We start from the raw sequence: 12,978 nt of genomic DNA on the forward strand, positions 1-12,978 counted from the left end.
ACACAACTGGGCATCGACACCCACACAGCGGCTGAAGCAGCAGACAGACAGCAGGCAGACACACATCCCTGCCAGCCTGGAGGCTCATACCTGTTATGCACCAACTCCGCCATCAGTTTGAGGACAGGCGTCGTGCAGGCTGGGTCGTGGTACCAGAGCTCAATTGCCCGCTGTAGAATCGGCATGTAGGATGGGTAGCTGCAAGGCGAGAGCTAAGGAGCTTCGGTGCTTTGTGTGAAGAAGAAAGGTCACAACTCTGACCAAAAGGCACGTTTTGGGCACTGCATCCAAGCCTTGCAAAGCAGCTGATTAACGACGCTAAGCAGAGCTGATGCTGCTTGCCAGGGTCTGCTTTAGCAGAGAAAAATCTTAGGCCCACTGAAGGGATTGCACACATACTTCTGGTAGGACAAACCAAACCAAAAAGGTTTTGGACAAAAGGGAAGACACACAAAAGTCTGTCAGTGCGGCAGACAGCTGACCTTCACCAGCCAAAGAGAAATTCGGAGTCCAGATACTGTGCTCTTTAAGCAGCTATGCCCTCATCAAGAGGACAAAGATACCAACCACTGTTGGCTTTAGTGAGCAAAACTTTTGTTGCTGCTGAGCTGCACGTATCCCATTAAAAACCACTGGGCGTTACAAGTCAGATCTCTTCAGGGCCACTTGGAAAACCCCAATGATTCCGCCTTGAGCAGGTTTCTAGGTTGACTTGGTTGCAGGCAGACAAAGTCAAAGCTATTTTAGGGCTCACAGACAGGACACCGCGTACTATAAAAGTGAAGATTCCTCTCTTCCCACCCCAGCCAGGATTTAGCAGGGAACACGGAGCATTTGGATGCATTCAGCCAGAGTTCCCCCACCCTAAAGGACAAGACGGCTCAAGTTCACAGGCAATGAACGGAAGGATACATCCACTCAAAGAGCATCATGAAGCTGGTCTTGGCATTGAAGGCAAAGGCTATTCCCCTCAGGTCTCTCACCAAACCAACCAAAGTTCTCTGCATTGCAAAAGAAGCGACACGTTAAAACATGACACACGAATGGATCCTTCCCTCCCCGGCTCCTCCAGCCCAGGGCAACGTCCCTTCCTCCCATCCCAGCAGCAACACAACCTTTCTGTGCTGGCTGCTGATTCCAAATTAGACAGTTCTTCCCCTTCAGGGTCAGAAACCATTTTTAAACTGAACCAGCGTAGTGACAGTACTGGCGTATTCCATTCCCAGCAGAAGGAGAGCTGGCTGATGAGCCTCACAGCTTAAATTACGAGCTAGACCCCAAGGAATACAGGGAACACCACAGCTTCCCATCACTCCAGCCATCTACTTGTCTTGTTCAGAGGGGAAACGGGCTCTCTCTCTCTGCAGGAATTATTTACTCCCTCCTGTGTGTCTGAATTGAAAATGTCAAAACCCCGAAGGGTAAGAGTACAGAGAGCACGGATAGCAGGGAAGGTCCTGCCCAACTTACTTTTGCCTCTTGTTCATTGAAAGTATTTGTGCTGAACATTTGTGCCACGGTCTCAAAGGCAGCTGTTAGGGGAAGCATGAACTGCTCATACTGATCCTCATCTTCCCCTGAAATAAAAAAGAAATCAGGAGGAAATAGACTGCACATCCCCGCAGATCGGCCTGTGCTGAGACACTCAGACACCGGTCACCCACGCAGCTGGAGGCAAGGAGACCACGTTTCCAGACAGGTAATCTACCGCTGCCCATATCCAACTTGCAGCACCCAAACCACAAAGTCGTCACTTTGCTCTGGATCTCAGGAAAAGACCTAAGAAGTACCTAAATCCACCATGAGGAGACGCCCAAGTGCAGTGTAGAACGTAGTCCGACATCTCATGTCAGTCAGGTTAGACTGATTGTTAATGCCCAGGAAGGAAAAGTGCTCACTCTGCAAACAGAAGAGATGACACAGGTTAAAGGGGAACCACCTGCTTGAACAGGCTCCTGCATTAGGGGCTGGGTCAGTGACGGATCCCTCGTTCTCCCATCTAATCCTCATCCTGTGCAGGGATGAAGACAACCAAGCTGTGGGTTGTCTTGGAGAACGTGCCACCAGAGGGCAACACGCACCGTGCCGCCACGCTTGGAGCAGCGCTGCCCATGAGCTCTCCTGGCTGCAGGTATCAGCACTATCACCTTCCATCTGGGAATTTCCCAGGACCCGGTGAACAAGAAGCCTTGCTTTCCCTCCAGATCAGAGGAGCCATCTGCCCCTCTTAGTCCTGCGGACCCTCCGGGTGCTAAAGCTGCTGGAAATGGGCTTCTGCAGACCCTGGTTACCCTGCCTACACTCCCCAAGGGAAGAGGCAGCCCCAGACGGAGCAGTCTCGGTGCAGTTTCTGGACCAGCACACGCGACTCTGCCAGTAAAACATCCCCCAGATGAAGGAACACAGTGCCTCGCTCAACCAGTCCATCCAAACCTTCTGGATGCGGTTGCAGGAGCCCTATCGCTACAGCATCAGAGCAGCGAGTGACCACGCGCTCCCAGAGGCGAGTCGTAAATCTGATGTGCTCTGCTGCTCGCTTCTAATCACACGTTCTGATGTTTTTGATTTCAAGTCAGTATTCCAGATCCGCACAGGGAGTACCGTGCTAGCAGTGACCATGGAACAAGGCTTCTGTCATCCTCACTGCTGTGAGTGATGGCACTCCTCCAAATCAGCACTTTTAGAATGAAAGCTAGGGCATTAAAATTTGCTTTAAATTTCATGACCAGCGTCACTGCTCTCTACCTGCCTGTGCAGCGATATCATCTGTCTCCCACATTTCCCACTGGAGATGGCTGTCTTTTGGTGGAGAGCAAAGAGAGCCCCATATTAACCCTTCTGGGATGAAAGGTACCACATAATTACCACCTCTCAAAATTGAAGGGCAGGCTTTGAAGAAAGAGAGATGGAACAGAGATCCCATCTTCTAGAGGCTTCCATCAGTGTATGAAAGCATCTGGGAGACAGGTGAACTTCAAAAGCGTGCCCAGGTGTTAAAATTAGGGGATTATCTAAGCTGCAAAAAGGCCGATGTAGTTCTCTGTGAGACAAGCAGCAGAAGGGGAAAGGACTTACCGTGTGATTGTTCAGCATAAACTGTACGGCGCTCAGTTTCACCAGCTTTCTAACACTGCTGTATGTGAAGGCGGTGTTAAGGAAGCAGCAAAGTCAGCAGAAAACCTCTTGCAATGCTTGCAAAGCACTTTCTGGGGCAAAATTGGAAGGGAACTTATGTCTATTCTATTTAATATGTTCTAGGTTCTCTTTAATACGTTTCAAGAGCAACTCTTACCAGGTTGCATGCATCTCTACTGCAGAGACACGCAGTGACCATTTTCATTTACTCTGGCAAGAAGAACAAGTAGGACAGACTACGACTGTCAGCAAATTAACACTATGAAGGGTAAGCTACAAAGCAATTATGATCCGAAGTTAAAAATCCTACAGTACTACAGCCATCCACTGTAACACAGCAGATAAATAAGGCACTGACCACGCACTCGCACTCTTCTATCTTCTCACTACCCAAAAGATGAAGGGGTTCAGGAATCTGTTAGGTGCAGAGCGCTCCTGTTCCAGCCAAGCATCTGGGTCGCTCTTCCCCCATCCTACAAGCGTCCTGCACACCCACAGCTCTTCTGAAAAGGATATCCAATGGAGAGGTCATTGAGCAGCTGCAGTGTCTTGGAGGTGATAGGCTCGCACCGACCCCAGTACTTCAAGTTGGTGATGCTACGGAAGAGGACAACAAGGACGGATCAGAGGGGTTTGCTCGGCCTCCCCTTTGCTGTGCGGCGGATTCTTCCAGGCAAAAGTCACCCAACATCATCAGCTCCACCCTCCACCGAAACCACAGACATCACAAGCCACAAAATATTGGTATAAAATCACTGTACTTACATTTGGTTGACTAGAAAATTATCCTTCAGATAATCTTCACTACTTGGGTCCCAAGCTACACTGGCCCATACCCAGGCCCTTGGAATTCTGTGGCACTCCAGGGCTGGTTTCTGCAGCAAGGGTAAGAGAATTCTGCGGCAGTGACTACATGCAGACGTATGCAATTCTGCACCTGCACCATCCACTGTCAGCTGCAGAATTCTAGTAGCCCTTGCTTCTTCCAGGAGAGCCACTTCACCCCTTGCGGACGCGCAGCTCGGGTGCGCGAGGGTAGGCAAGGCCCCATGCGGGTAAAGAGGGGGCGATGCTACAGAAATCAAGGGGGAGCCAGAGGCTGCGCGTCTCCAGGCGCACGGCACTGGGATTTATTCAGCCCTGGAGCCAGTGAAGTGGTTCAAAATGCTAATGGAGGCTGCCAAAGGCATGACAAAAGCCAGTTGATGGGTTCGGTCCAGAGGAGAGCTGCCAAGGAGCAGGCCGAATAGGGTGTCCAGCAGAATTTGAGAATTTTACACAGAATTTTGGGAAAAGGACTTGCGCTACTCTGGTACTGAACAGCACAGTTTGCAAAGAAAACCTTTGAAGGAGCAGTCCCCTCCCCATAGAGCTTTCGTGGCTGGTGATTGGCATGGTACAGGGCATGAGTATTTGAGGCTGTCCCCTCTCTGACTTTGCTTTTACTAAGCAGGCACTGGAAAAAGAATCCATTATCCTGGTGTGCGGCTTATTTTTGTGTCTCCATAGCCCAGGCTAGATCCACGATGGATAAATCGATCCTGGATGCTGCGCGTGATTTAAGCCCCCGATCACAGCCTGTAATTCTGGCAAGCAGCCAGATGTTACAAGCTTTAGACTGAACAACACTCCCTCATATTCCAGTTTTCCTGGTTACACCTTCAGATAAACCCTGGAATCTCTGATGCCGGCAAGCAGGAACACTTACATTTTCCCTATGAAGACGCTCAGGACCATGGTCTCATCATTCAACCCCAGGACCTCTGAGAGACGGCGGTACAGCTGGAGAGAAAAGTAACACCAATTTATAAGCTGCCAACAACACAAGCAACGATCAAGGATTATTTGATTTTCACTTGGCCTCAAATTGCAGCACTCATCCTTGGGAAGGTGTAAACTCGGGGCTTTCCCATACGAAGCAAAACAAAGCACAGAGATGCTTGTGATCTGATGAATACCTGCCCTAATCACTGCTACCTCTTTTTGAGAGGGTCACTAGTCAAATCACTGGTCACAGCAGCTTCTAATACTGTTTCCAGAAGCTGGGCACCAGATTTTCCTAGGGAAAGGAGACATAATAGCTGTGCTCCTCCTCCCGCAGCTGCACGTGGCACCTTACTGAGTTTGTCTGAAAGTCTAATCCCCTTGTCACATCGCTGCTCTGGAGTCTCCAGGGGGGACAAAAGGCCACAGGCTATTGGAAAGGAAGAAAACCACTTTCTGCAATATGGATTTTCCCATTCTTTACATCATTTTTGAAGTATTTTGCAACTCTGAAGATGCAAAAAGTGTAAAGATGCAAAAAGGCATTTAGAGTCCAGTACATTTAAAAATACCCTGTAGGAGTAGGGGTATTTATCTTCACTTCAGAGCTGAGGAAGCAAGGCTCAAATGGAAAGGCTTGGGCTCCTCGCGTATTTATGTATCAAGTGACTTTCACATGTATGTGGGCTTAAGGGACTCATATGAAGTCACAGAAGGAACCAAGTAAGTAGATAAAACCGAACCCAGATCTCAGGTTCTACAGGCTCTAGGCTACTGTCACAATCACTGGCTCCTTCCTCAGGCATACAGAGCACAAAGACAGCTCAGGGTTTGCGATAACGCTGGACAGGAAAGGAACACAGCCTAGGAAACAGAGCAGACAAGTCTCAAATATTTCAGCCATCAAGAAAAGAAAACAAGTAGTGCAACCTGCTTCATTTAAAGAAGTGAGGTTATTACTGTACCTGGCATGAAGAGACAGAGGGAATTTACCTTGGAAGACTTCTGCACCTGATCTCCAATATAGATCTTGCGGAACTGCTCAAAGAAGCTCAGCATGGCAAGCTCTAGCTTCTCATTCCCAGCCTGCGCCAGCCGTGAGTCCGTGAGGTTCATCAGCTGCAGCACCCTGGAGAGAGGAGAGAAAACCAGACGTCACTGCTGCTGGCTGCAGGGAGAGCAAAGGGCTTCTGGCCCACGGTGGTGCTTCCAGGGTGTGTGATTTTTACTTTTTGAGGTGCTGTTTTGGGTCAACAGCTGACAAAACTGACAACAAAACGCTGACTAGGGTGCATTCCTCTTCTGTGCGAGGCCATTATGAGGCTTTTGTGTCCCTTCTAACAGGGATGCAAGGCCTTGGTTTCAGCCTGCTGCAGAAGTGAGCTTCAGGTGCTTTAGCACGCTGATCCAGCGACCGGCCCAACTAGTTCTCAAACCCACCAGAGAAACCACTACCTGCTCCACACTGTAAATGACGCTCCCTCCTGGCTTTTGTTGGGCTCCCCGTGGAAACAACCTGTGCGCAGGGTCAGTGCCAAGGTCCTGCACGAGTGGACCTCGCCGGTGAGGAAGGGGTGGAGGGATTGCAGGGCAACACGTGCAACAGAGCAGGGGGCAAAAGAAATGACGCCCCTTTTTGGCAAGTGCCACAAAGCAGGGTGGGACAGAAGATAAACAGATTTCTCTGCACGTCTATCATATACGCTGGCACTAATTGTTACTGAAATACGTACAAGGTCTCACCATTTCCCCTTCAGTAACTCATCAGCTACTTGGGAAGCCAGTGCTTGATGTTATTTGTTAGCCATGGCTCACCAACAGGCCAAATTCCGTACTTTCACAGGTTAGCTTCTCTTCCTACCCTAGCTTCCAGAGCAGAGCAATCAGGCTCTGGACTAAGAGGCATTCGGTGTGACTCAAGGTAGTCCATGAGCAGTAGGCTACATGTTCTCACATCCATCTAATACAGCTTGCACTGCAAAGGATTTACAATCCCCCAAATCCATCAGGTGTCGGAAGACAGCATAAAGTTTTAACAGCTATAGAAAAACTACAATACTTGCAATACATTTAAGGACAAAACCCATTTTGGATTATTAACTAGGAAAAAGACTCCCCCCACCCCAGAAAAGAACCGTCATGCATTTAGCTCTACTCCAATGCATGCATTTAAGCCCAGTATAAACTCCCCTTTTTCATGCTCTTCCCCTCTCATGGTCTTTCTTACAACCCAGACTTTCCAATTTAGTCAAGCTACAGCAGAAATTTGCTGTGTGGCTCCAGCCAGTGCTGCCAATCTCTTCTCTCAGGATGGCCAATTCTGTATTCTTTTCAGTGAAAAGAGGGGAAGAACATGGTGGCAGCTTCACGATAGCAATTCTTCAACTTCAAGAGTGGTGCAGCTAGAAAACAGTCAGTATCCCTACCGACAAACCAACTCGCCATCCATCGCATCCTGCTCATCCGTGCTGGCGAACGAGACCCTACCACCAATCACTGCCCCGATAATATAGACGAGCCACGTCAGGCGCCCTGAAACCAACAGAGGACATCAGAACCAAGCACGTCACACAGTACAAGGAGGAAGCTGGGGAGACTTGCAGTTTAGTTTGGCAAAGACAGGATTCACGAGGAGTATCTTTCTGCTGTAGTGCCAAATACACCAAAATTACTCAGGTCTCCACTCGGTGGAGGGCAGGCATGACTTTACTAGAAAAGAAACCAGAATGCCAGATCTGCCTACAGGATTTTCATTATCTAAAGCCGTTCCACTGCAGAAAGCCACTTTCTTGCAAAAGTGCATTCTGTGTATTTAAACATGTGGAGGTGCCAGCAGGCAGCGTTATTCTTTCACAAAACACATGTGGCTGATGGAGAAGTCAACATCATACGGAGTTTTGCCCACACAATATTGCACTGCGTTAGTTCAGCCAATATTGCTTCAGAAGGAAGCTGTAGTTTCTATAGTTGTGCTGATGTGCCCAATTCCTGCAAGGAAGGATAAGCCAGCTACAGTTATTACAGAAGGGGCATAACACAGCTATACCTGAGCCTCCGAAGGAACTGCTTCTCTATAATTCCTAAACCAAAGAGGTGTGCAAGTACAACACCTGCATGCAGAGCCCACCCAACGCTGCAGACAGACACTCTCCTTCAGACACCGGCACCAGCTGAAAACCCCACTCCCAATTATTCGTTATCGACCACTAGCCGGAGGCTTCTGCCATGTAAGCAGTGGGCAGGTTCAGATGAGCACTCCACACCCTCTCTCAGCCAGAAGGCAGGTTGGGCAGGTGGTTGTGGACAACCCATAGATTGGGCAACATCCTCATAACTCGTCTCTGAAAGACAGGTCAAGGAGATGACTAAATAATTTCCCCCAAGAGTTGTGCAGTCAGTTGCAGGACAGCAATATCGTCAGCCGGCAGTGCTGTGTGTGTTGGGAGTGTCTGTCCACAGCCAAGGACATTCGGCACCATACAAGCACCTCCCCAGGGGAACACCTGCGAGGTCTGGCTTCCCACTGTATGGTGTTCACCAGGAATGCAGGCTTCTGGAACAGTACTTTGGAGGACGGGCAACCCACTGCAAGCTTGCAGGTCGTTGTTCCCCAAAGGTGCTCACCTTCTTGTACAGCAACATCCATGGGGCTGGCGGTGGCGCTCTGCAGCAGCTCCTGGTAGGACTGGGCTGACTGGTCGAAGAGCTGCACAAGCAGAGCGCAGGTCTTCTCATACTCGCACCGGCCGATGGTGGAGAGCTGGTCCAGCTGCTGCTGTACGAGGCCAGTATCATCCAGTGGATCCTCCAAACCATCCCTGTGCAGCAAGAAAGAAGATTAGAAAAGGACTTAAAACGCAAAGATGGCCTAACCCGCAACATAAGCTTATTTCTGTCAGACAGGAGACGCTTTTCCGAGGCACACAGCAATTCCAGTGAGTAAAGTCTCTGCCTCTAGTGTTTGTCATGATGGAGAGCTACAGGCTGATGTAATAATCTGACCGTTACCGGAGCCATAAATCAGAAAAACATGCGTGGTTCAGGTGGAAGGGCCATCAGGAGCTGGGATGAGTAAGCTCTTCTTACATCGTTATGTTTATCCAGATCTTTGAATAGAACGTGCAGAGCCAAGAGCAAGTTCTCTGCCTGGCTGTCTTTATATAACAAAGCTTTCCATCTCAATGCTTTAGTTTCCTTTTCCTCTAAATACATTAACCTCAATACTAAGTCGTATTGTGAACACCAAAACTAAATAAACCTGCTGTTCCACCCATGCATTGTTAGAGAGCTAAAAAGGGATAACTCGATCTGTCTTCCCTTAAGAGAGGCACTCAGATTATTTTTCTATACTCGACCATTTGTTTTCATCCAACACACACAAACACAAGGTGGAACTCATCCCACACAAATACAGGCACTGCAGCAGAGTCCTCCAGGCTGCCTTTACACTCAAAGGAGGGAAAAAAAAAAGATACTTTTAGGTCTAATTTATGCCATCCTGCAGCAGATACCTAAAAATTAGGTGAATCATACTTTGCATACTTATTCCTCTCTGTTACGATGGCAATTCAGAGCGTAAATGGCATGCTGCAGATGTATAACACTGGGTAAGATGAATTCCGCCCATCTCTGAAACCACTCAGATCAATCTCAGCCATTTGAGACTGACTAAGTTCTAAAGAAAAAAGAAAGCTTTAAAAAAGTGCACGCTTTCTTTTGTATAAGACACAGAATATGCAGTCTAGGTAAGTCTCCCTGAAAAACCCCTCGGTGACTCACTAAACTTCCTGCAGTCACATCCATTTTGGAAAGACAACTCAGAACAGAACAGGCTAGAGCCTTCTGCAGTAGGTTCCGGTGCCTGCAGCAGAAGCGCTGCCATCTCTCTGCTTCCCTTACCTCAATATGATGTGTACAGATTCCAGTCTGGACGTGATGTATGCTTTTGTGACTTCTGGTGTGTACGTCTCCAGCATGTGAGGCTCTGTGGCTTTCACATAGGGCACCGACGCCGCCAGCCGCTGCCACAAGCTCAGGAGATAGTGAACGCTGTTCGGTGCAAACTCCCAGTGCTACCGAGAGGAACAGAAAGAAAAGGAAAGGAAATGTGATGTTGATTATTTCATCCAGATTGTTTTGACTTACATAGCACGTAAAGGGCATCATCTAAAAGCTTTAGCGATGTGGTTGCCAATTTTAACAATGAATTTCAGCACCTAAGGTCAAAGGGCAATCAGTGAAGAGTGAAGGATGCTGTGTGGCTGAGCCAAAGTCTTTGGTCCCAAAGAACTGCTGAGCTCATCCTGTAGCATGCTGCAGACAGCTCCCCAGACAAATTGTACACTTTGAAGCCGTTCTCCAGACAATGACTTTGTTAAATTTTTATTATTTATGTGAACTATAACATTTTTTAACCATATTCTGTGCAGTGGTGTAGTTACAAGTTATACACTAGCGGAAACCTCAGTGGGAACATGGCAAGATATTCCTATTACTAGTGATGCTGGCAACTGCATTTTAATAATGAAGCGATACTTAAGTCTAAAAATAAGCCTTTTTTAACAAGTTGTGATTTTTTCCCCCTGCTAGGGCATGGGAAGACTCTAGAGGCATAGCAACCCTGCCTTCCCCCACATACTGTTCTTGTTCCATTCAGTAGGAATTCACAGCATAATCAACGCTACGCTGCAGGATTCTGTCACAGATACTGCAGGGCTTTTTTTTGGTTAAAACAAACAAACAAACAAAATCGACAAATCTTCTGCAAAATAAGGGGCTAAGAACAGACAAAAGGGTTACAGTTTCGTTTTAAGAGACAGCAGGGGGAATAAACACCCACTTAGGACAGATGATTTGGTACCTGTAGGCTGGTCACGGTGAAGTTGGCAATGAGCCGGATGACTTCGGGATAGTTCTCCACCTTCACCAGCTCTCCCAGCTGGTAATTGCTTTTCAATCGTGCCAGCAATCGGCAGAACTCATGGTAGTTATTAGGGTCTGACAAACTCTGAGAGGAGAAAAAAAGAGAAGAATTAAGAAACAGCACTACTCAGCAACAGGAAGGGGCACAGATTTATGGTGGAAGAGTAGAGAAAGGAAAAGAAAGAGCAGCACGATGTTGCACCCTTCTCCCAGTGCCACAGGTGGGACACATGCATTAGAAAGTATTTTTGGTGAAGAAACCTGATGCAGAGGAAGCAGAGAATTCCACTGACTGCATCCAAGACACTCACCTGTGGGTTTTCCAGTATTCGTTTAACTCCATCAACAAGATGAGATAGAAACTTTGCTCTTTCTGCATTGTTAAAGAGGGATCTGCGTACAGAGGCTATCTGCACTAAGCAGGATAAAACCTAAAAGGGGCAAGAAGAAAAAAGGGAGAGATTAGAACACAGAAATGAACACCGTGTGCTTCCTTTTCATGACACAACAAATCATTTAAGTTTGATGCTCATGCCACATATCAGCTCCTTCAGTCCAAAAAGAGGATTTGAAACTACAGCCATCAACCTTGCAATTCTGTGCAGTCTACATAGAAACGTAGATACAAACTACAGCAGGGATAAAAGCACAACGCCCAGAGGAACAACATCTCTGTCCTGGCAGTCAAAGGTGTGTTGCAAACTCTGCTATGTGCCCGCAAAACAATGAGATTTCTTTGAATGAAGAACACAGATCACGGAAGTCTAAAAATACGCTAGCATAGGGAAGAAAAACTAGTCAATTTTACACAGACTTGGAAAAGCATTGCAGATGATACGTAAACCTCTGAAATTTAATTGAGAGCAAATTCTAACGGTACAGGTGCAGTAGTGAATGGCAGGCAGGTGAACGGGGCCATGAACAGCAGAGGCAAGTCAGTTATGGCCACTGCTCTGGAATCTGCATCTGAAGGCAAAGCCCTTTCCCTCCGACCAGCGTAACAACTACCTGCCTCACCGTGAAGCCCCTCATTCTTGGTGGATCTTACATTTAATGATCAAAGACTCAGGACAATTAAAGGCTTAACTGCTTCAGATTTCTGTTCAGCAACAAAAAAAAAGTCTCTCACTTAAAAATCTCTCGTGAATATCTGAGGCTCTAAATTCAGAATTAGCAAGTAACCCTTCAACGTAATGAACAGTGCTGAGAGTCTCAGCGGAAAAAGTACTTCTGAAGGACCCTTCCCTTCTTAGCCAAAGGGCATGTTTTCATCTTAACATCAGTTATGAAAAATATTTATCAGCTAGATAAATGCCTGGCAGGCAAACTTTTTTTCCAAGAAGAAATAATAAAACTTTTAGTTCAGTTGTGCTGTTGGCCATTTCATCCAACTGGGACATGGCCTCGTTTTAAAGTGTGGAAAGAGAATTATGAATTACATTCCTCGGTTGTGCTCCCAGACTTGGTACCTACTTGCAGAACGGTTTTAGGATCAACTAAGTGATACTGTGGAAATAACAAGCTACAGCTCTCAGAAAGGGCTTCCTGGCAGATTTAGCACAGACTCCAGGCTATGCAAGGATAAAAGCAGCAGACTGGACTTCCAACAAACAAGCTGCTCTTAGGTCGCTTCCAAAACCTGCAGACGCATGAAAACCATCAGCAGTGGCAGAACCAGAGCAGCCTCCCGTTTGTCAGGGCATCACAAGGCAGTGCCATCAAAAGAAAGGAACTGTCTGAAGCCCTTCTGTGATATTTTAACCACCAGGAAGCCTCCCAGGTGAATCCTACAACACCTTCTGGTAGTGGAGTCTGTAAGGAACGTAAACACTAGACTTACCAGAGGAGAAAACGAAGGAGGGATGGAATGATAGAGATCAAAAAACAACTGAAGGGTCGAAGAATCCAAGAACGCTGAAACAGAACGGAGCACTTTACTGACAACACAGCCTTATACTGCTTTCCACACACCTAATGCTCATCTGTCCAGATCAAGAATGGCGTGCATACTTGTCACATAAAGGACTACACTCAAAGAACATTTCCAAAGGATTTTACATTTTCACATAATTAAATTGGCTTTCCCAGAAATAAAGTAAACCCGTTGGTACTAAGACAAAATTACAGGATAATATTTTTAAAAAGCAATTTGTAAAA

At 47.2% G+C, this 12,978-nt stretch overlaps 1 protein-coding gene across 2 annotated transcripts in view; it reads right to left on the reverse strand.

Annotated features, from left to right (window-relative positions):
* XPO7 (exportin 7) overlaps window positions 1-12,978 on the reverse strand; it is a 47,121-nt gene that overhangs the window by 7,760 nt on the left and 26,383 nt on the right. For both annotated transcript variants that reach the window (XM_040538163.1, XM_040538162.1), the window contains exons 8-21: window positions 12,662-12,735; window positions 11,133-11,252; window positions 10,760-10,906; window positions 9,799-9,971; window positions 8,524-8,717; window positions 7,326-7,431; window positions 5,893-6,028; window positions 4,844-4,917; window positions 3,652-3,732; window positions 3,076-3,139; window positions 1,791-1,899; window positions 1,471-1,577; window positions 913-1,001; window positions 91-198 (exon numbers count right to left, since the gene is read on the reverse strand). In XM_040538163.1, the coding sequence (XP_040394097.1) occupies window positions 91-198; window positions 913-1,001; window positions 1,471-1,577; window positions 1,791-1,899; window positions 3,076-3,139; window positions 3,652-3,732; window positions 4,844-4,917; window positions 5,893-6,028; window positions 7,326-7,431; window positions 8,524-8,717; window positions 9,799-9,971; window positions 10,760-10,906; window positions 11,133-11,252; window positions 12,662-12,735 (1,582 nt within the window). The remainder of the gene's footprint in view (window positions 1-90; window positions 199-912; window positions 1,002-1,470; window positions 1,578-1,790; window positions 1,900-3,075; window positions 3,140-3,651; window positions 3,733-4,843; window positions 4,918-5,892; window positions 6,029-7,325; window positions 7,432-8,523; window positions 8,718-9,798; window positions 9,972-10,759; window positions 10,907-11,132; window positions 11,253-12,661; window positions 12,736-12,978) is intronic.

Source organism: Cygnus olor, chromosome 27 (genome assembly GCF_009769625.2).
Source record: "Cygnus olor isolate bCygOlo1 chromosome 27, bCygOlo1.pri.v2, whole genome shotgun sequence".
NCBI lineage: Eukaryota > Metazoa > Chordata > Aves > Anseriformes > Anatidae > Cygnus > Cygnus olor.